General features: G+C 33.2%; 1 protein-coding gene across 2 annotated transcripts; it reads right to left on the reverse strand.

The window, feature by feature from the left end:
- Window positions 1-462: 462 nt before the first annotated feature.
- LOC137617173 (uncharacterized) lies at window positions 463-23,438 on the reverse strand. 2 transcript variants are annotated; one of them, XM_068347038.1, is made up of 7 exons: window positions 23,326-23,438; window positions 15,274-15,362; window positions 13,561-13,612; window positions 8,747-9,064; window positions 2,259-2,300; window positions 1,800-1,811; window positions 463-1,600 (listed from the first exon to the last, which is right to left on the reverse strand). In XM_068347038.1, the coding sequence occupies exons 2-7, from the start codon at window positions 15,337-15,339 to the stop codon at window positions 1,488-1,490; spliced, it is 603 nt and encodes a 200-aa protein (XP_068203139.1). In that variant the 5' UTR covers window positions 15,340-15,362; window positions 23,326-23,438; the 3' UTR covers window positions 463-1,487. The 2 variants fall into 2 exon arrangements, with proteins under 2 accessions (XP_068203139.1, XP_068203141.1); XM_068347040.1 differs by having other exon boundaries at window positions 23,260-23,376.
- Window positions 23,439-24,491: the final 1,053 nt, after the last annotated feature.

The following is a 24,491-nucleotide window of genomic DNA, read 5'->3' on the forward strand; positions in this document are numbered from 1 at the left end:
ATTTAAGTCACTATATACAATCTCTGAACGTTTGAAATTACAACAGCCACTCACTTATTCACCTTTTAACTGTTGAATCAAGGATAACCCCATTTTCAGTAACATTTCCACCATACTAGCCACCTCATGCACATTCACAGAAAGATGTGCATCAGCATTGTTTCTAATCCCTTATGCCTACCATATCGTTCTTCCTGAGTATTCAGAGTCATTTCTTAATAATATATCTTCCACTACATTTACCCAGCCCTCTCTAGACCTTCTGCCTCCTTACCATCTTGAAATATACACACTCTTCTCACTTAGCTATTCTTTCAACATGACCGAACTATTGCTAAGTAGGCCTACTGCCACATTTCACGGTCAACATATACACTTTGCTTCCATAAAGGAATGTGACGTAAGACTTCATGAACTTTTAAGAAAAAAAAAAAAGGATAGAGGTTGATTTCAAACATATACTGAAGAAATACCTTTATTATTTACTATAAATATAAGACAAAAATACTGGTAAACACCGACACGACACAAGATAGTTTTTACCTTTAATGATTACGTAAGTAACGGTTTTTATTCTACGAATGCTTTAGCTAAAGTTTGTCTGCTCTCTCCCATTTATATACTGTAATGTATATGTGTACGTATGTACTGATTTTATTGTGGATTTTAAACCATTCCCATTTTCTTCACTTTATTGATAATTTAATTTCGTAAAAGTGTAGCCTAATTATGCATTTTTCTAAAATAATAAATCTGTATCATCATTGGTAATAATCATCATGTTTTCTATCCAAATTTCTGTAATTTACAGATGGGTCTGGTCTGTTATTTTTCTCTTCGTTTATTACGTGCAAAGGATAATTCCAATTGTTCGGGAGAATGGTTCCATTTTATCCCATTCATAAAAATGCCACTTGTAAACAAAGAAACGGACTGATTTATTCATATTAGTATCTAATGGATTGGCCTACTCTGTTTCTATTGGTACTCTGAAGTGGTAATGTAAGTTCAAGGTAATTTTGATTGGGTACATAAAAATTTAGATTACTTTTCATTTATTTTTAAATGTCACTATAGAGTGATTCTCGACAATCTATCATTTTTTTTTTTTTTTGCTGTTGATGTGTGTAAAGTTTTGCATGAACATTCTCGCACACAGGCATATAGGCATTTGTTTGGCATATTTCATACCATTGTTGTTTATAATTATGGGAATATTGTATGTGCATGTTTGCGTATTCCTATAAGGTTTAAGCTACAGCGAAAAAAAAATAAAAATAAATAGATCCAGATGCGTTCAGTCACTGGACTGGGGGCAAGTTGAGACACCGAACTAACCAATGATGTCTTAAAATCAGTCTCTCCTGCTGTCATAATAATTGTTTTCATATTTCATCTCGAACCTTCCCTCGGTCTTGGAAACGGAATCCTATTTATCTCATTTCGATGTCCCCGCCTGCCATCCTCCGTGTCTGCGTTCACATGACCTAGCCGAAACAGGCCATTTCCTTCTTTTTCATATAGTAAATGCCAAATCCTATAAGGCCAACTCCAGCCAGGGTCCCTATAACTATGCCGGCGATTTCTCCGCCGTCGAGTTCTGGAACCAGAAAAATAAAATTAGAAAAGGATAATTGGTAACTAATATCTTTGGCTCTTGGAAATACGCATTCTATGGTAACTTTTATTTGAAACATAAAGAACAAGAGATAAAGATGCAATTATTAGAGTTATTGTCATTAAAATATAAAACTGATAAGTAAAACAAAGAGAAAAGTTTTAAACAATGTAAGACTTACCATTAGAGGCCTCTGTCACACGGTGAAAAGAAATGGGGGAAAAAAAAGAAGAAAAATTAGTAACGTCGCAAAGCAAAATTTTCTAAGTCCTCTTCGAACCTTGGCAAGGTGAAAGCTACAACCATGGTGGGAGGAATACTAAGTTTTTAGCTCCTTTTATTAATAAAAATGATTTTCATTTCTTCTTAGAATATCATATTACATATAATGTATCAATTAATTTTCCCGCATTGCTTGTTAGAAGTACTTACTAAAGTCATTTGCTGCCTAATGAAATGCAATGAGACATAGGCCTATTTGATAAAATAAGGCTATGAAGGTGTGGATTGTGAAAATATGGTTCATGATATTTATTAGATGCAACGGAAATTTATAATTCCAGCAAAGAAGAATAAAAAGACTGATTATGATATACACCGTGTTCTTAATATTTAATTTCACAATCTAATGTTTACTTACCAGTTGTAGTTGACGGGATGTAGGCAGTGGTTGTTTCCGCTTCTGAAATAATAATGAATAACATTATTATTATTATTATTATTATTATTATTATTATTATTATTATTATTATTATACATTTCTTCTATGATATAAAATGGGCCTACTTATTAGACCTGAAGATATCGGGGGAAGAAAAATATATTAACTAAAGCAACCAATCTAACACCTCACCCACATTATTATGGTCTTGTTTTTTTTTTTTCTTTTTAGTTTATCGTACGTCTGGATTGCAAATTTTTCTACTCTTTTGAATGGTATAAGTGATTAAAGTGAGTGTAAATCCGAGAAATGTAAGATGATTGATAGACGTATTGAAAAGTGCAGTTGATTTTTATTTAACCTCGCAGCTGGGAGTGAAAGTCTGAGCCTGAGATTGTAACCTAATTCGGTAGCGTAAAGGTAAATATTTTATGTTATTGTTTCTGAGTCGCACTTCATAATAGTCTAATCATGTTTTAAAATTAACAATATAATTTCATCCTAACATAAAAGAAAAACTGCCAATTCACATTCTGAAAATAACATTTTGCCGAAAAATTAACGCTTGTGAACAGTTCCGGTTGCCTGCCATTATGTCCCTAAACCTCCCCCCCCCCTATCCTTGTTTGTTTACAAATGTTTGGCTGCGTGAGTTCACCCAAACCTTTTATGTGTATTTTTTCTTTAATTTTATTGCCTATTTTAGGAATTTTAACGATGTCCAGAGGTGATAGGGAGAGTTGCTGATGATCCGGAATCCACCACATCGATTGGTAATAGCCAAATAGTGTTTATTTCCATCGTTTTGGATTAATGAGAGAACAGCAAGCTTCTACTGGTACCAGTTCTTCACTTCGCGGCTGAACGTAAATGTGACCACTCCCATTTTGCATGCTGTTTTATTATTACTCATTGTTTCTTTGCATGTTATTTTTAAAATTATTTGGTAAATATATGATACTTCAACTACTAGAGAAAGTGGAATTCGCTATAAGAAATGGACGAGGGCTGGCTAGTTTGGTATTTTTCTCCAAATGTTTAATGGGGGCTGGGACTAATAACTTGCGTATTGGTCGATTAAAATGAGGAAAATTTATGATGCTTTAATCTCTAGCCAAATACATGAATCATATTTTTCCTACCCGCTATCTTGGGTTTCATGTATTTCTGACTATGATTATTGGGGCAAACCACTTGTTCATGAGTTTTTGGACCTCCTTATATAAAGACAATTATGGGGGACCTCAGTGTGAAACCGGTTTTTTTTGGGGAGTGGGGAAATGTCATAAACGAGTGATTTTCAGCTAAAATAATGATCAGAAATGCAAAATAAGCACTAGATAATCAGTTGATAAAATATATGGTACATGCAAGTGGCTAAAAAAAGCCCAAAACGTGATTATTTAACACTTGAGATTTGTAAAAGGGTACAGAACCTAACAAACCCACCTAACCTAACCTAGTAGTTCCCAGGTCACAACCCCTAGCTGGGGCCCAAGCCCCCAGACCACCCTTCACAGGTTACAATCCCCTAGCGTGGGGCCAAGCCCCCAGAACCCCCTTCCCAGGTCACAAACTAAAAGTAAATCACAAGTAAATCCTTTCATTATGAAAAAGTAAATCACAAATAATTCCTTACCTTATGATTGACAACATCTACCTTTTTTTTTTTTTCATCTTTGCAATCTTTACAGATGCTTTGCTGTAGGAAATGTGCTAGTCTTCCCTAAAAATTAAGTCAGAATCGGACCTTTGAGGCATTATTTTGCAATTCTTTTTTAATTTCACACGAGTAACAAGAGCTTTAGACTGAACGTAGAGCATTTCCATCCTAATCAATTGCCGACATAAATGAAATTACACTAAATTTCAAAATAGATTGATGTACTTCCTTAAAGTTCCCTCTTAGAGACATCTATATGTGAAGGTGGTTAAGTTGAAACTGAAGGGGAAGGTGGAAAAAATAACGTTGTAGAACAACATCCGGGAACTTATGAAGAAGTACTTGTAAGCTGTTAATTGGTTTAAAAAACCCACCTGACAGATACGTCATTGTAAATACACCGAAAGCTCTCCAAACCAATCGGAACCAAGCATGCACAACAAGTCCCCTTTAGTCTCTTACATGTAAACAATAGACTTAGAGTGAAAAACATTCTTCACATTTGGTAAATATATGATACTTTAACTATTGGCGAAACTGAAATTTTCTATAAGAAATGGACAATGCTGGCCAGTTTTGGTATTTTTCTTTATATGTTTAATAAGAGCTGGGCCATAATAACTTACGTAATGGTGTATTAAAATGTGAAGTGTGTTTTTCACTGTAAGCCCATTGTTTACATCTGAAAGATCGAAGGGGACTTATTGTGCATGCGTTGCTTCCTATCGGTTTGGGGAGCTTTCTGTGCATTTACAGTGCCGTATTTGCCAGCTGGTTTTTTTAAAACCAATTAACAGCTTAGAAGTACTTCTTCATAAGTTTCCGAAAGTTGTTCTACAACAGCCATTTTCTTCCACCTTCCCCTTCAGTTTCAACTTCATCACCATCACATAAAGACGTCTCCAAGAGAGAACTTAAGGGAAGTACATCAATCTATTTCAGATCAACCTATTTCAGAATTGTGTAATTTCATTTATGTTGGCAATTGACCATAATGGAAAAACTCTCCGAGTGTGTAAAGATATTGTTACTCATGTGAAATTAGAAAATAACCGTGAAATAATACCTCAAAGGTCTGATTCTTACATAATTTTTCCGGGAAAACTAGCACATTTCTATTGCAAAGCTTCTGTAAAGATTGCAAAAAACAAAAACAAAAAAAAGAAATGAGACGGTGTCAATCATAAGGTAAGGATTTATTTGTGATTTGCTTCATCATAATATAAGGATTTATTTGTGACCTTCCGGCTAGCGGTTAGGACCTGGGAGGGTTTGTGACCTGGGAAGGGGGGTCAGGGGGCTTTCCCCCAGCTAGGGGATGTGACCTGAGAAGGGGGGTCAGGGGGCTTTCCCCCAGCTAGGGGATGTGACCTGAGAAGGGGGGTCTAGGGTTTTGGCCCCCAGCTAGGGGTTGTGACCTGGGAACTACTAGGTTAGGTTAGGTGGGTTTGTTAGGTTCTGTACCTTTTTAAAAATCTCAAAAGTGTTATATAATCACGTTTTGGCCTGTTTTCAGCCACTTACATGAACTGTATATTTTTCCAACTGGCTATCTTGTGCTTATTTTGCATTTCTGACCATTATTATTGCTGCAAATACACTCGTTTACGACATTTCCCCACCAAAAAACCATGGTTTTCGACTGAGGTCCCCCATAATTGTCTTTATATAAGGGGGTCCAAAAACTCATGAACAGGTGGTTTGCCCAAATAAGCATAGTCAGGAAAAATATATGGTTCATGTATTTGGCTAGAAATTAAAGTATCATATATTTGCCCTTATTTGTCCTGATAATGTACAATTGCAATAAGGGCCAACAGTAATCTATTTTTGTCAACTTTAGCATTGTTATTCTTTATCTTACAAAGACGCATGCTGTCAGTCATGGGCCATACAATCAATCATACCATCAATCATGTGCTTGGTCATTCTAGGGGCTTTAAGTTTTCACATAAACCTAAACTGATGCAAATTGTTCGAGTCTGATTGCGTTATTTTGCCTTTTTGGTAAAATTATAGAACAGTGCACTAAACGGTTTGTAGAAAATATGACTTGTCTTTTTGGTATATTTTGTGGTGTTTTGAACGTTTATGACAATTATTTCTGGTGGAAATCCATGGTTTTTGAGTTAAGGTTGATCATCTAACATAACTGAAAAGCTATGGCTTTGCACTTGGTATTTTTGATTATCAATTATACAAACTTAACAAAGGGGCAAGTTGTAGCTTCGTGTTTCCTCCTCTATTCCAACGTGAACTTGGCTTCCATTTCCCATTATTAGACTAAATATATCAAACACACTTTTCTACCCTAACCTTTAATCATTAACATGATAAATAAGATAAGAGTTATAGTTACAGTATATTGTATATTCCAATATTGAAAGCAAATACCAAAGATGTTTTGAATATATAATGTTGAGCCCTTTATTCTATCCGAACAAGTAATTTGTGACATAAGCACCAACTATCAATGTTTGTCTGAAGTTACCCGGTGGAAGAAGGCTCTTATGGCCTCTGCTAAGTTGACAAAATGAACAAAATGGGAACTTATTAAAATCTGTAACTTTATTAATAGAGGTTTCCGCCAGTCGTACAAGGGATTCAAAATAGTGTATTTGCAAAGATCTATTTAATTATGCAAATTCCAATTTTCTAACTAATAATGCATTGTTCTATATTGATACTATACTTTAGTTATCAATCTTGCGATCAATCGTGTACCATGCGATTAATCATACCATCAATCATGTGTTTGGTCATTCTAGAAACCTAACCTATTGCAAATTATAAGGGTCTAACTGCATTACTTAGTACTTTTGTCATCAATCTTGCTATCAATCCTGCCAGCAGTAGTGTCATGCGATTGATTATACCATCATGTGCTTGGTCATTCTAGGGGACTTAAACATTCATACCTGATGCAAATTATAAGGGTCTTACCGAGTTATTTATCAATTTTGTCATTAATCTTACAATCTATCATACCATTAATCATGTGTCAATCAATTGATCAACCTTACGTGGGATTAGCTCATGGTAAATCACTTTTGGGAACTTAAAATGTCAAAAAAGTAATTTTGAAAGAAATAGTGCATGAAATCTGTAAATTATCAATCATTCGATCAATCAATCAATCAATCAATGATATGAAGTCAATATATTTGTCATGCATATCATGAAATTGTTGACGTTATAACAATTCTGAAAAGTCGAACCAGACGAAAAATCTTGTAAAATAAGAGTTATGGGCTTATGAAGTTTCAAAACTTTAAAGCCATTTTTCTGAGATGTTTAGCATTGAGACTTTGAATTGTATTGGTATGATGGTACATCGTACATAGATTCTGGATTCATATGAATGTAAATGTAAAACTTATTTTTCATATGAAATGGTCTATATTTAGAAATTTATGAGCTAATGTTAAACAATATTTTGTATGATGGTTTAGATATGAACCAATTGAAAAGTTTAGCAGCGTTATTATTTTCGTAATAAAAGATAAAAAAATATTAGATAACAGTACATATCATGACTGTAAGGGCTTTCTTGTTGGTAGTAAATCTCATGACATGATGATAATTACTATGATTATATAATATACAATTGAATTAGTACACAATATGGCTATGATGATAAATACTCGGACTAGAATAGCCAACTGTCTGTTTACAATTAACTCTACCTTTTGTTGATAAAAATCAAATAATGTTTATTTCTTTTTCTATAGATAGATTCTGATTGATCAATTGAAAATGAGAAACATAAATTTTTAAGACAAACATTTGATGATCCCAAAAATTGATGAAAAATGACTTTGTTTGCACTTCATATTTTTACCCAAAGAGTATAGTAAATTAGTTTCCTCAGCTGTCACTTCCTTCGGATGCTATGCTTATCCTGTGGACATTAAAGGATAAAGTGAGAAATTAATATTTTAGCTATACTCACTTTATTTTATGAAAGCACTTTGGGTGCGGTATGAAACCCTACGCCAGTTGCTCTGTCCCATATCCCAGTAAACTCTACTGTGAGTATAACACCACTACACACACACACACACACACACACACACACACACACACTTGAAGAGAAAAAATTTAGATTATGATTGCCTAGGTCTCCTTCATGGTACCATTTGAATGCCTGTAGATTCTTTTTTACCCATGTTCTTAGGCCTCTGCTTAATTGCTTCCGGCCTTGTACCAATCACCTACTCGAGTAACAATGTATGTGGTCTCAATTTTGCCATCTGTGTAGGTTATCTAGTTCAAGGAGTGACTTAAGGGGTTTTTAGATTCAACAACCCTTTTTGAGTGACAGAACCCAACCGATTTTAATATAACGCGGCAAAGACAGAACCTTTCGTTGTATATTTTTGTTGGTAAGGTTTGACTAAGGAACACTTCATCTTCATGCTTGTTTTGGAAATTTGGACTTAAACTATTCATTGTTATATTTCCCAAAGAAAACTGTACAAAGACCATCTAATTCCAAGTTACTAAGTCTATATATTTCCTGAAGTATTTTTGAAATGGAACCCATAATTCTAAGTATTGGCCGGATAGATTCGATCATAGACCTTAATTATAAACATTGGTTGAATATATTCATAACACAAACCTTAACTAAGAGTAGTGGCTTTACAAAATAGGACAATAAACTATCAAGATAATTGTCTTTATACATCAGGATGTGATAATATTACGCGAATCACAAGTTGCTCCTCCTTGAAGTATTACGAGTGTTGGTGATTTAGCAATACAAATGCATTATCTGCTAATAGAAATACAAGTACATTACCTGTTGGTGACTGAGATGATGTTGACTCGGAGGCCGGTGCTTCGGTTGTTGTGTCTGTGACAGGGGATTGTGTTGTGACAGTGGATGGTGATGTTTCGACAGTGGATGGTGATGTTTCGACAGTGGATGGTGATGTTTCGACAGTGGATGGTGATGTTTCGACCGTGGATGGTGATGTTTCGACAGTGGATGGTGATGTTTCGACCGTGGATGGTGATGTTTCGACAGTGGATGGTGATGTTTCGACCGTGGATGGTGATGTTTCGACCGTGGATGGTGATGTTTCGACAGTGGATGATAATGTTGAGTCGCTGGTACCTGTAGTGGATAATATATTATGTAAATATCTCAGCTGCAAAGTAGTTTATAAAAAAAAATTGGTAAACTTAAATTAAGGGTTTGCACAACAGATTTATACAATCTCTTTATTGTTGTGGATAATCATTACTCATATGCTTATCTAAATTTCTGGCCATCAAACATTTTGCCCGAAAATCCTTAGGCATGAAATTGAACTCCGGTTATAATGAACTGGAATGCTTATGGACCTACTCCTAGAAGACTTAACAAACATGGATCTAGAAGGCACTAAACTCTGGGTCCCTAAAGTTGGACAAGATCTTTAAAGACTTGAAAACCAAACATTACAGCCATACAGTTATATAGCAATGATTTTACGTTTTCGCACTATACACGCTCAAATCTAAATCACTCATAGCGTCAATGGAGTAGTATATACAGTCATCATCATTCACTCGGGTTAATCAAAATGAATGCTACACGCAGATGAACCAGCCCCTTCCCCACAAAAAATACAATGGTAAATGTACCAATTGCGATCTTATCATTATTATTATCACCATCATTAGATTTATTATTATCATTATTTTATCGATATGTCAGAGGAGAGAAGAAATGAAATTTTATTATTATTATTATTATTATTATTGTTGTTGTTGTTGTTGTTGTTGTTGTTGGTGTTGTTATTATTTATTATTATTATTTTTGTTCTTATTTTTATTATTATTTGTTAAGCTACATCCTTAGTTGGAAAAGAAGGATACTATAAGCACAAGGACTCCAAGAGGGAAAATAGCCCAGTGAGGATGGAAATAAGGAAATGAATTTCAAGAGAAGTTCAAGAACAATAAAAGGTTTCAATAAGAGGTAGACAAATAGATCGATATGAGGTTTATGAATTATATGTGGTATAGGCCTAATTATAACGCATGTTTTTGTGTACATACACATACACACACACACACACACACACACACATATATATATATATATATATATATATACACATACATACACACACATACACATACATACATACACATATAAACTTTGCCTCTGAATCAGGCTGTCAGCAAATCATAAATGAAGCTACTCACAGGGCTGGTAATTGCTTGGACCTCGTATACACTGACTAGTAAGGTTAGTTCTCCAGTCGGGACATCTGATCATGCCTTGATTTCATTAGTAATGAAGACTGAGTAGCCGGTCCCTGATGTATCAAATGAAATCCCAAGCAGACTGGAATGGGATTTTGCATAATCTTTTGTGCTTGAATTGGTCACAGTTATATAGTAGGGTTGAACCTGTTGTCCCTTTGAATGAGAATCTTGTCAACATAATTGATAGACGTATCCCTTCTTGTGTGCTAAGGTACCGAGTGAAGGACAAACCGTCGTTCAATGATGATTGTAGACGTGCTTATTTGGAGAAACAGGAGGCCTATCATCTTTGGAAGGGTAACAGATCAGATTTGACCTGGAATAACTATACTCAGCTTCGAGCTTTTTTCTCAGAGAGTTTATGCCTCAACTGGAAAGGAATACAATTTAACCATAAAAGAAACCCTTTTTGGTACAACTCGGGAACATTAATGGTGGTCTACCCTTAAATCTGCACTCTTTGGTGTTGATGCAACAGTGCCTCCTTTACTTAAACCAGATGGCTCAGTCACTCTCTGTCCAAAGGAAAAGGCAACCCTTTTGGCTAATGTTTTTGACAGTAAACAGTAATGAAAAACTTGAACTTCCTCATTCCTGTTTTCCTGAGGCTAAACTAACTAGTTTAGCTTTTCGATCTCGTGAAATTAAAGCTCTGTTGATGGACCTTGATGCTTATGGAGGTGTAGACCCAAACGGTATTTTTCCTTTGTTTTTTATAAAGACTGCAGATTTCTTAGCTCCAGAGTTATCTGTTATTTTGCGCAAGTTAGCAATAAGAGTAGCTTTTAGCACTTGTTGGAGAATTGGTAATGTTACTCCTCTATGTAAATGTGTTTGTGGTAGCTCAAGTCCCACTGATTACCGCCCAATTTCCATAACTCCCATATTATCTAAAGTTTTTGAACGTCTTCAAGCAAAACATCTTAATAGATTTGTTGAAGGTAATCATCTATTCCCTAGTTTGCAATTTTGTTTTTGTAAAGGCCTTGGAGCATGTGATGCCCTTCTTACAATCTCCAATGCTGTACAGAAATCCCTTGATTGTGGTCAGGAAGTTCGTATGATTGGCCTTAATTTTAGTGCTGCCTTTGACCGTGTTAATCATGAGGCCCTTGTTTTCAAACTGAAACAGTTGGGAGTGGGTGGGTCGTTTCTTAGCATTATTATTGATTTTTTTAAGTAATAGATCTCAAAGAGTTGTTGATGGGCACCATGGTGATTATAGGAATGTGATATCCGGTGTTCCACAGGGTAGTGTTCTTGGCCCATTACTTTCATACTATATACACTTGACATGTGGTTTGGCCGAGAAAACAAGCTTGTTGCATATGCAGATGATGCTACATCCCCTGAATGTAGATCTGGGGTTGGTGAATCCCTTAATAGAGATTAGCTAAAATTAGTGCATGGTGCAAATTATGGGGTATGAAGTTGAATCCTAACAAAACTCAAAGTATGATTGTAAGTAGGTCAAGGACAGGGGCTCCTCAACATCCGGATCTCAGTATTGATAATGTTTCTTTAAATTTGTATGACTTAAAATTTTAGGTGTGATTCTCGACAGAAAATTTACTTTTGAGAAACACATTAGGTTTGTGTCTTCTTCAATAGCACAAAAAATTGGGTTATTGAGAAATTCTTATAAAATCTTCGGTGATCAATCTATTCTGGAGAAGTTTTTTAATTCTTTCATTCTACCTTGTTTTGAGTATTGTTCTCCTGTCAGGTGTTCAGCTGCTGATTTTCATCTTAATTTGTTGGACAGAAACTTACGGTTTATTAGATTTCGTATTCCTGATCTAGATATTAATTTTTGGCACCGTCGTTCAATTAGTTCATTATGCAGGTTGCATAAGATTTTTCATAACTCTGACCATCCTTTACATTCAGGTCTCCCTGGACAATTCTATCCTGTTTGTAATACTAGGCAGGCATTTAATTCTAATAGGCAGGCCTTCTCCATCATGAGGCTCAATACTATATAGTATTCTAGAAGTTTTATTCCAGCTGTGACTAAGTTATGAAATGATCTTCCTAATTAGGTTGTTGAATCAGTAGAACTTCAAAAGTTCAAAGTTGCAGCAAATGTTTTTATGTTGAGCAGGCTGACGTAAGTCTTTTTATAATTTATATATAACATATCAGTTTTGACGTTATTGTTTTTAGAATGATTTATTGTTAATTTGTTCTCATCATTTATTTATTTCCTTATATCCTTTCCTCACTGTGCTATTTTTCCCTATTGGAGCCCTTGGGCTTATAGCATCTCGCTTTTCCAACTACGGTTGTAGCTTGGATAGTAATAATAATAATATGGGCTGCCCTGACTGATCATGGTGATACACAAACCCCTTCACCATATTAAGAAATATATATATATATATATATATATATATATATATATATATATATATACATATATATATATATATATATATATATATATATATATATATATATATATATATACATATATATATATATATATATATATATATATATATATGTGTGTGTATATATATGTATATATATATGTATATATATATGTATATATATATATATATATATATATATATATATATATATATATATATATATATATATATATATATATATATATATATATATATATTGTGAGCATAGCCACTACCATATTTGCATATTAACTTGTGATCCATGGACAGTCAACCATCGTACAAAGAATAACGATATCGCAAACATACACACAAAGCTCACAAGCATGGTGTTAACCCCCTAAGAAACATTGCCACTCACTTCTATCACGATTTCTAAATATGAATGGCACTTCCGTTCACGCCTATCTTCTGAATTTTAATCACTTTTAGCCAGGTATCATCACCATTTTCTCCACGTGACGGAACCACCTAAAACAAACCACATTTTTTACACCAATGCCAACATTATCATACATTCCTTAGTTTCTGACTTTCCTGTCATCACCCTATCTTTTCAATTGTTTTTCTTAATTCCAATTAATAGATTTGATGAATTGTTCCATACTCTTTAGGAGAATATCAAATCGGAAATATTTATTCAACATAGATTTGCATGGATACAGTAAAAATAGAATTCTTAAGTTTGAAAATAATTCCATAGAAGAAGAAAACGTGAATGTGCTTTTAAATGTATAGATTGCTCTCAGAATTTACAGAATGAAAAAAATAAGAAATAAGTAACGCGAAATTCATGCGACAAAGAAATGCTGAATAAAAAAAAGCAAGAGGAAAAATTACGAAAGCTTACTTATTATAAGTACTGGTGTATTTAGAAAAGATGAAATAATGTTTTAATTCATATTCATGATAGATTTAATGACAGCTCTTATCTACTTACCGTTTTCCTCCTGAAACTGGTCAATCTGGTCAACAGCTGCCAGCGGTGGAACCTAGCAAAAAAATGATATACCTTAAAGTCTGTGTTATGTTAGTTTGAATGACATTAAGATAATTTCCTCCATATAGGAGGGCGGGGGAAGGGCGGCGTTACTGCTGTAAGGACACCTGAAATGTGCACTGTAGCTCTTTCTATTGTTACTTGGCAATTTTCTTTCTCATTCTACCTGCACTTACTTCTTATTTCTTCCACCTGGCTACCAACATATTTTGATTGTACCTAAGTAGTTTTCCCTGCTATTGCATCTTCGCGCCTAATGGTTTCCCAGCCCCGAGTAATGTTTGAATTATATAAATAGCACATAAGAATCGTTACTGCCATGATGCAAGGGTACTTACAACAATTAACTGACTAGACTCACTACAGTCATAATGCACAAGAATCATCAGTGCCATCTCCCCTATATAATAAAAAACGTGTATTTGGTATATATATATATATATATATATATATATATATATATATATATATATATATATATATATATATATATATGTATATATATATATATATATATATATATATATATATATATATATATATATATATATATATATATATATATATATATATATATATATATATATATATATATAGTTACGCTGAGCTCTCCTCGTTCCTCGGGAAATGGGGAGAGGGTGTAATCATACCTTGGCGTGAGGCCCATGTGTGTATGCATATCTATCAAAATATTTAGCCATCATATTTATCGGGTCTCGTATACGGGAAATATATAATCATAAATGGAGGAACGTTCTACACACCCAAGTCAATCTCGGAAAATTTATAAGGCAATGTATACTTCACTTTACAAAAAACAATTTTAATCTGAAAATCTCCGTAAAAGTATACTGTTCTCAGATGTAATTCAGTGGAATACAGGCGACCGTAATTTTACCATAATTTATTATCTTTTACTGGTTGGTGACCGTGATGTAACTCCTTTACGTCAATATATCAGTTTTTAAATGGGTAAATGCCTGGCAACATTTATTCCAGGATTTTTTTTTTTTTTTTTTTTTTTTTTTGGCAAATTTTTGTGTTGAGTAGATTCTCCGCCTAACCCCTGAGAATCTACTTGTCCGTGAAGTCATAAATTCTTCGCGAAATTTGTTTCGTAACCTAATTAGTTGATATCATAATTTTCCTATATTTATGAGTTTGTTCCTTAGTTCAAGATGATATGTAATTTGAATTAGAGTAAAACTTTCTCTTCAAGAAGTTAATGCGGTAATTTTTCCTATTTCGTATGATTCAGTGTTTGGTATAAAGTTCTCTGGTGTTATATAAAAGTTTATGTAACAATCATAAATGTCCTCAGTGAAATAGAATGAAATAGGAAACAAGTTACAGTCATGGAGATAGCTGAAAAATAATGAAATCTTACTTATGAAATAAAAGAAAATAGTTACGGTATTTATAAAGAAAATAGGCATAATACCTTCGAAATAAAAAAACGAAATATCAAATTATCGGATTGATGAAAAGAGCATCGAATATTTAAAAATAGCTGGAAAATTGCCAAGGATTTTTGAAGGAAGATACTTTATGAAGATGCAATATTTTTTTTTAATCTAAAAGGAAATTAAAAAATTTAATACGGAACATTGAAAAGAAAGATAAAGAAATGTGAAATTATTGATAGAAACTTACCCTGAACCTGGGCGACGCTGAAACTGCCACCATAAGCGCAACGAAAATGGCTAAATATGCTTTCATCTTGTCAGTTTACCTAATAAAACCTGAAGAAGAAAACATCTTTCATTATTATATATGAAATGATTAATTTTGTTATCATTCAATATGCAATATTAAAACTTCTTTACAAAAAAGTCCCCACCTAGGGAAAACCTCAAGTTGTATGTAGTTATACTGTATATTTTTTGTCTAGAAATACTATCAGTTGGGAGTAGGTTTGAATGATATAACTGCGCATACACTATTTTAGGTACAGGAACATTAATCTGATAACATGAAACTGATAACGCTTTCTTTTCATTCGAATGAAATGTTACTCTGTTAAGATGAACAGCCAGGTAAATGTGCATAACCAACCTCCCTCTTCCCTCTTTCACCCCAAATACACACACACACACACACACACACACACACACACACACACACACACACACACACACACACACACACACACACACAGCTACCAACCAAATATGTCCAACTGCCGGGTATAAATCCTCTGTGTAGAACTGTAGTGGCGTCGCAGCCAATGGACTACAAGATGTTTTTGCGTGTCATGTGAGCATGAGTGTGTGTAGGAGATAGAGATAGAGAGAGATAGTGATGGCTTAGTGTGTGTATTTATTAAAAAAAAGATCCATTATACTAACATTATTATCTAATCTCTCTCTCTCTCTCGTTGGGCATGCGTCTGTAAACAGGCCGTTCGAGGTATATCGTACACGATGTTCACATTTGACCTTGGATAATCATTCTCCTTCATATATATGTATATATATATATATATATATATATATATATATATATATATATATATATATATATATATATATGTGTGTATATATATATGTATATATTTGTATATATGTATATATGTATATATATGTATATATGTGTATATATATATGTATGTATATATATATATATATATATATATATTTTTATATATGTATATATATATGTATATGTGTATATATATGTATATATGTGTATATATGTATATATGTATATTTATGTATATATGTGTATATATATGTATATATATATGTATATATATATATATATATGTATATATGTATATATGTATATATATATATATATATATATATATATATATATATATATATGTATATGTATATAGATATATATATATATAGATATATATATACTGTATATAAGTATAACAGCAACAACAAATGTAGCCGTGTCTAGTCCACTGCAGGACAAGGGCCTCGGACATTTTTGGTCAGTTTTCATCACCACGCTAGCCAGTGACGATTGGTGATGGTGGTCGATTTTCCTCTGATTAATCATAGCAAACCAACCTCGTGTTTATGGCCCTAACTAGTACAGCTTTTCTGATCATGGCAATGCTTAGACCCTTTCACCACGTTAAGGTACTCGCACTCAGAAAGTGATATATATGTACATAAGTATATATATCGTATATGAATGCATATATATATATATATATATATATATATATAATATATATATATGTATATATATATTTATATATATATATATATATTTATATATATATACTGTATATATATATATGTATATATACTGTATATATATAATGTATATATAATATATATATGTATATATAATATATATATATATATATATATATATATATATATATTTATATATATGTATATATAAATATATATATATACATATGCATATATATGTATATATATGTTTATATATATGTATATATATAAATATATATACATATACATATATATATATATATATATATATATAGTATATACATATGCATACATATATAGAGAGATAGAGAGATACAAGTCTTATCAAATATCTTTCTTACCATCATTCTTGCCTGATGTGTCTAAAATTACTTGCATAAATTGGCAATAAATGAGAAAAAAAAATATAATTCTATTTTCTTTTGGTTTAACTTCATAGAGTAATATTTGTATTTGTATAAGAAAATGTGGTAATATAGGAGAGAGTCGAAAAGGGAATATACAAAGCTATAGACAATACGTGCCGTTCCGAAACTGGGAGACCAAGAGGAATTTCCAACTTGAATGAATAATTTTATATTAGCCAAGAATGATCGCTGCTACCCACAATGGTTGGAAAAGGGTTAACATTGAGTTCCTGAAATACATCTTGTTTAAGCTGCTGGACTACATGAGCCATATTATCTCGTACTTAGTATCTGTTCAGATGTCTCAAACCAGCAGGTGAACCAAAAGTCTAAAACCTGAGTACCTGTGGTAGACTCTCTTCCTTGACAATGGGTGCATAGGGGGAATTGAGGCTGGGGTGCTTAAGCCCATGCCCTTCTTCTTCTTCACAGCTTAGTTGCCCTTTTTATTAGAAACACTTGTTTAATTGGAGTCATACTATACATAGATTAATTGGTATTGGGCCAATATTTGTCAATGACTCAGTAGCATATTTCAGACACTTGAAAAAACAAGGAGCATGCAACTTCAGAGGCACACATGATCAGGAGGGTGAGATAAATTGACAACTTTATAAAGACCTTGGAAACTTTAGATAAACAGAAACAAACTACAAAGTATGAAGAAAAGCAGATGAATTAAGAGATAATATTTAGACTGGTAGATATATATTTTTATTTAGCACAGAAAAGTCGACCGTTTAAGGATCCGGATGAAAGCTGAATTAGTTTTAATAGAGGGAACTTCCTTGAATTGGTTAACCTGTTTTCTAAGTATGACAGTGTCCTCAAGAACAATCTATATGTTATACATGACTCGTCATCTAACAAACCTTGGTTATCAATGCTCACAAATCGCACTCAGAATGACATAACCATGTCTTTGGCTACCTCTGTTAGAAAATCAGTAGTAGGTAAAGTTAAGGCAGCAAAAATTTATTAATTTCTCATGGGTGAAACTATACATGTTTCCCACACTTGGTAGGCTTCTATGTATATACACTTTGTGTGACAATGAAATCAAAGAGTTGCATTGAAATGTGTGAGTTAATCTACTACTGGTGAAGAACTAGATGGAACAGTTCTGTTATTTTGGGGGGAAATAGGTTTGTGAATGAAAACATACAAAGTCAAGGATATGGAGCTACTAACATGAGTGGAACATATAACGGGCTTCAGTCAAGGATCATTCACCATAATGAAGAGCCTTATACTTTATGCTCTTTGCCTTACTCACAGCTTGAACCTTGTGCTAGTAAAAAGTGCAAAGTCAATCAACTCTTTTTCTTCATTTTTTAATCTAATAAAAATGTAGTTTCATCTCAGTATCAAGTAAGTGGCATACTGTATTCATGACAATTCAGCTCTCCATCTATCCTGGATCCCATCCTCAGGAACTGATAAAGCTGTCTAATTCAAGATGGGCCTACTAAAAGAGTCCACTGAGAACCATAGAGAAGTTGGTTACAGCCCGAGTGCATATTCAGAGTAAGATATGTGAAAGTAATCCACCAGACAAAGCAAGCCGATATGTTGAGTTTTTGTTGCATAGTATCAATTTTTGAGTTTAATTGCCGGGAAATAACAGCTACTGGATTAAAATTAATGTTCTTCAATAACAAGACCTTAACTTACAATATGCATATATGATCGCTGATGCTGCGCTGAAAAGACACTGAGCTGAGGACAGAAGAATAATTCAAGGTTATACATGATACTGCCACTCGATAAACACAAGATGTAGATATTGAGGTTCCAGAGGCTATTCCATGTCAAGAGAGACCAAAAGAAGTATCAAGAAGATTCAAGTATACCTTTATGCCTGGAACAACAGAACACACTTCTGAGACTTTGGAGGAGTTCTATCGTGTGAAAGTATATTACCCATTTCTGGTCACATTTGGTCAAGAAACTGGAAGATGTAAATTACTTCGTAGCTTAATTATGCCAGTGAACTGGAAGGCAGATGCAGACTTAGCAGTGAGAATAGCTAAAAATCTCCCTTATGATCTACAAATTCTACGGTTTCAAAGAAGAGTAGACAAACTTTTGACAGATATGTGGGTGTTTTACTCGACCTACTCCCTGCTAAAACATGATCAGAGATCTACCTGTAAATGTATTAAGGAAACGATGTCCATCTTGTCTTCTCAATTGTGTACAAGTTGCTTAAACGTTACGCAAATCTACTTGTAAAAAGAGCAACTGCGAAACTCTTCTTTTTGCAAGCTCAAGATACTCAAGCATAGGCTGTGAAACTTGTGTGAAGAAGAGAGACTCTCTGATCTAATGCTTCAAAGCATCAAGAAAGACATCACAGTTGATAAAGAAGTCACGAATATTTCTGATCATATGGTTAACAGGATAATGCTTCTATGATATCTGAAGTTTATTAGGCAGTAGCATTCATATGCTTCCTTAAAGCTATTAATTTACCTTTTGATGATTAAGAAAATTATTTTCGTTTTCCAGTAGGGTTGGGTTTTTATTATTAATAATATCTTGAAAAACTTGCTGTGTAAACAGCTCATGTTAGATTTATTAATGTTGACAGATTTGCTTTCTATAATAAAATCTATCGAACATTTCTTCTATTTATACATATTGTATATTATCATATAACAGTAACATATAAAAGAGGGTAGATTTCATATTTTTAAAACTAAGAGAGTGCCCTTTTCCACTTGAGCCTCTGTCCTTCTGAAAGTCTTCGCATTTCCCTGTTCTTAGCTCAGTGCCGTCTTCTAGATCCTTGCTCTGTGCTAATATTTTCTTGTTTTCGATTCTGCCCAATTTGAGTAATATCAAAACTTTTCCACACATGATATTTAGTTGTCTAAAAAAGTTTCTTTGTGTTTCATGTCTAAAAATTATTGTTAAAGTGACGATTTTTTCTTTATTTTGATTAGGAAACTATATTTCATATCACTTGAATAGTTAGCTATTAGCCTGCTGAACTTACTGAGGGCTAAACTTGTTATTATTTGCTTTACTTACTTCTTTTATTACGCCTGTTTCACCCTTTTTTAACTGTTATGTAACGTTTTTGTTATCATACTTTACGCAAATTTATTAAACCACTCTGTTTCCTGCAGCTTTCTTCCTTGTTTCAGGGCAAAAGTTAAAATTAATCATAAGACACCTCCTTTTGGTTTGGAGTAGTTCGTTAGTTTTGTAATGTCAGTTTATGATAAAAAAGAAGAATCAGTTCATTGACATTCTAGTGTAGGTTAATCATGGCATTATGTCTTCAGTAAGACCCAGATCACTTTAGCTTTATAGCTTTAGGCCCCACAACACTCCATCTTCAGTAAGATCGTAATACTCTCAAGCTACAGCACTCTATCTTCTGTAAGAAACGAGGCCCTTCATCTTTAGTAACACCAAGAACACTAATTTTCATAAAACCCAGCGCTATTTGTCATCAGTAAGACCCACAAAAAAATGTACCTGATTCTACCTGTGTGACAACTCTGATTCTGGGTGTAATCTTATTTTTAAAGTTTAGTTTCCAAATAACGGATTCTTTAAAAAAAAAAAAAAAAATTTTTGTTAGCTCACTGAAGACTGATCGTCCTTTTACTGTGGCTTTGATATTAGATGCCAGTATCCAGACTCACTCCAAGATATGTCTTCAAACCCATTTGATGCCATATGCCATATGCCACTGACTATATCTTGGCTAACTGTTCATTGGTCTAGACAAGACTGGGTTTATATCATCGTAGCCTCATATCAAGGGAGTACAAGACGGCTGGTGAAGACCTCAGGATTTTTTTCGTCAACATTTCGTTCACACAAGCAAATTTCTCCTTTACAAGTCACCGGTAAACTTCCGGTAGAAGCCCTAATGAAAATCGAAGCTGTTTGTTTTTTTACAGGTTGTTACCTAAACACACTGGAATCAGGGTGACCAGATTTCGAAAATTGAAGTAAGGGGACACCCAAATCAGAGCGTTATTCTGGTGGAGATTTTTTTTTATTATATATATATATATATATATATATATATATATATATATATATATATGTATATATATATACACACGAGAAAACTCCTTTAGACGCAATTACTTATTATCTGCCAGCACATTGTAGAAAAAAAATCACATTTTGAACGATTTTATGTCCAATTACATCTTGTACACAATGACTATCATAAGATACCGATGGGCCTACTTGGTTAAATTACCCTAAAACCCACTGACGTTGAGTTTTTGCTATAAAGTCATTCACTTTATCGATCTAGTAAAGGCTATCGGTTTTCTAACCACACTTTGTTCTACATTTCCTATTTTACCTTCAAATTTTTAACGGCTTATATATATTTAGTTTCGTTTAATTTATAGTCTACAGAAGACACTTATCTGATGTTTTAATTGATACTTGGTAATACTGCATTGGTTATAAAACACACACAAACATTTATATATATATATATATATATATATATATATATATACATATATATATATGTATATATATACATATATACATATATATATGTATATATATATATATATATATATATATATATATACACATATTTATATACATACACACATACATATATATACACATATTTATATACATACACACATACATATATATATATATATATATATATATATATCTATAGGTACATATACATCTATACATGCTTATGCAGACCTTTACATATGCTTATATATATATATATATATATATATATATATATATATATATATATATATATATATACTCTGTATATATACATAAACACATATCTCCTCTGATACTGGAAAGATGAAAATCAAGTTGACGCCATCGTAGCTAAGGAGACTCTTAAATGAGATATCATTTTACCAACTTTTGTTCATGTCTTGTTTTCACCATACAGTATAACATTTATCATTGAGTTTAACTCTTGGAAGGTTATTTTCCAAAATTTCACTAGTATATTATTTTTTTTTCTAATGTTAAACATACGGGACAAAAGGCGTCCTGGGGAGGGTCGATACTAGACAAATGTTATAAATATGGGACAATCCCGTCAAAGAGTTGTTGTTAATGGGCACCATAGTGATTATAGTAATGTGATATCTGGTGTTCCTCAGGGTGGTGTTCTTGGCCCATTATTTTTCATACTATATACACATGACATGTGGTTTGGTCTAGAAAACAAGTTTGTTGCATGTGCAGATAATGCCACATTCAGCATCAATTCCGTCGTCCGAATGTAGATCTGGGGTTGCTGAATTCCTCAATAGAAATCTAGCTAAGATTAGTGCACGGATCAAATTATGGGGTTTGAAGTTAAATCCTAACAAAACTCAAAGTATAATTGTAAGTAGGTTAAGGACAGTGGCTCCTCAACATCCAGATCTCAGCATTGATAATGTTTCTTTGACTCTTTATGGCTCTTTTAAAATTGTAGGTATGATTCTCGACAACATATTTACTTTTGAGAAACACATTAAGTCTGTGTCTTCTTCAGTTACACAAAAAATTGGCTTATTGAGAAAGTCTTTCAAGATTTTTGATAATCAAGCTATTCTGAAGAGGTGTTTTAATCCTTTCATTCTACCTTGTTTCTCCTGCCTAATCCTCAACTGCTGATTCTCATCTTAATTTGTTGAACAGGAACTTGATGGTCAATTAAATTTCTTATTCCTGATCTAGATTTTAATATCTGGCACCTTCCTAATCGGGTAGTTAAATCGGTAGAACTTCAAAAGTTGCAGCAAATGTTTTATGTTGAACACGCTGACATAAGTCTTTTTACAGTTTACATATGAAATATCTGTTTTGTTGTTGTTACTGTTTTTATAATATTTTGTTAATTATTCCTCATCGTTCATTTATTTCCTTTCTGGGTTATTTTTCTCTGTTGGAGCCCTTGGGCTTATAGCATCTTGCTTTTTTAACTAGGGTTGTAATTTAGCTAATAATAATAATAATAATAATAATAATAATAATAATAATAATAATAATAATAATAATAATATCAACCATACCTGATGAACTACAAGTAGCTTGAATCAATGTCAATTAATGTTATAAAAATTAAAGAAAAAACTCACTAATTGAGAAGCGATCTGGTTGTGGTTGTCCGGTTTCACAACAAGGATTGGCACGTAATAGCCGGCTCCTTTTATATAGGGTGAATGAGAGGCCAGTTAGTGTTTTTTATTTTATCTTTTTTTTTTTTCATAATCGATATCTCTACCACAAATGAGAGAGCGAGAGAATTGTATGCGTTTTGGGGGATGTATTGAGCCACGAACAAATTAAAAATTCCTGTTTTATCTACTCGTGTTATCTAACATGACGCACTCGAGATCTTTCTGTTATCTCTAGGTCCTGAAGCCTTTCCCCACCGCCTAAGTGACCTGACTGAGTCAATGCCCGTTACTAAAATAACAGTCGTGTCTGAAATTTTTATTTTGCCCTTAAGTATGAATTATTTTCCCCATCATTAAGCAGATTTTTTATTTTTAGTAACATAAATTTGAAAGAATAGAGACGTAATAATTTATTCTTAGTCTGTTTTACATTTGAGGTCACTTTTTGTTTCAGACAGTTATAAAGAATATGAAAAGTTGAAAGAGAACCAAGAGTATATAAATTACTGCTCAGCAATAACATCATATAGGCCTACTCCTAACGAAATAACCTAACCCCTTATAAAAGACTGTTATTTCCTTACTCCTCTGTTTCTTTGATCTCCCATGGTGCGCCTTGAAAGTATATCTCTGCCTCCATTGCTCCAATATTTCAATAGCCTTCCCTTCTTTCTGTTTGTCAGTTCCGTCTGTCTACTGCTAGACTTCAGAAATCTCTCTACGACTTCGTATTCTTTTATTCTCGTTGGTATTTCCATTATTGTTCCATAAGTTTTGGGCTAAAAGCGTCCCTTCAGCTATAATATCGGTCAGCCTCCTCTCAAAATGAGAATAACCTTACAAAAGAAGGTGGATTCGATGCTTTACGAATGTATCTCTATCACACCTAGGATCCTCTAATAACTTAACGGACTGTCTCCGACTGCCAGTTACGTTTGTCCGTTCTGAGAGAGGTCGAGGTCATACTCAAATCAAAGGACAGGTGTGAATTCTATTTCGTAGTTTCGTTAATGATAATAATATTATTGATAATAAACTCTTACGCCTCCTCACACTGAGCTGGCTCTTCTTCCTTACCCATACAATCGCTGTTGTATTTCTCTAGTGTTAATATTAAAAAAGGA

The sequence above is a fragment of the Palaemon carinicauda genome, chromosome 23, assembly GCF_036898095.1.
Source record: "Palaemon carinicauda isolate YSFRI2023 chromosome 23, ASM3689809v2, whole genome shotgun sequence".
NCBI classification, from domain to species: Eukaryota; Metazoa; Arthropoda; class Malacostraca; order Decapoda; family Palaemonidae; genus Palaemon; species Palaemon carinicauda.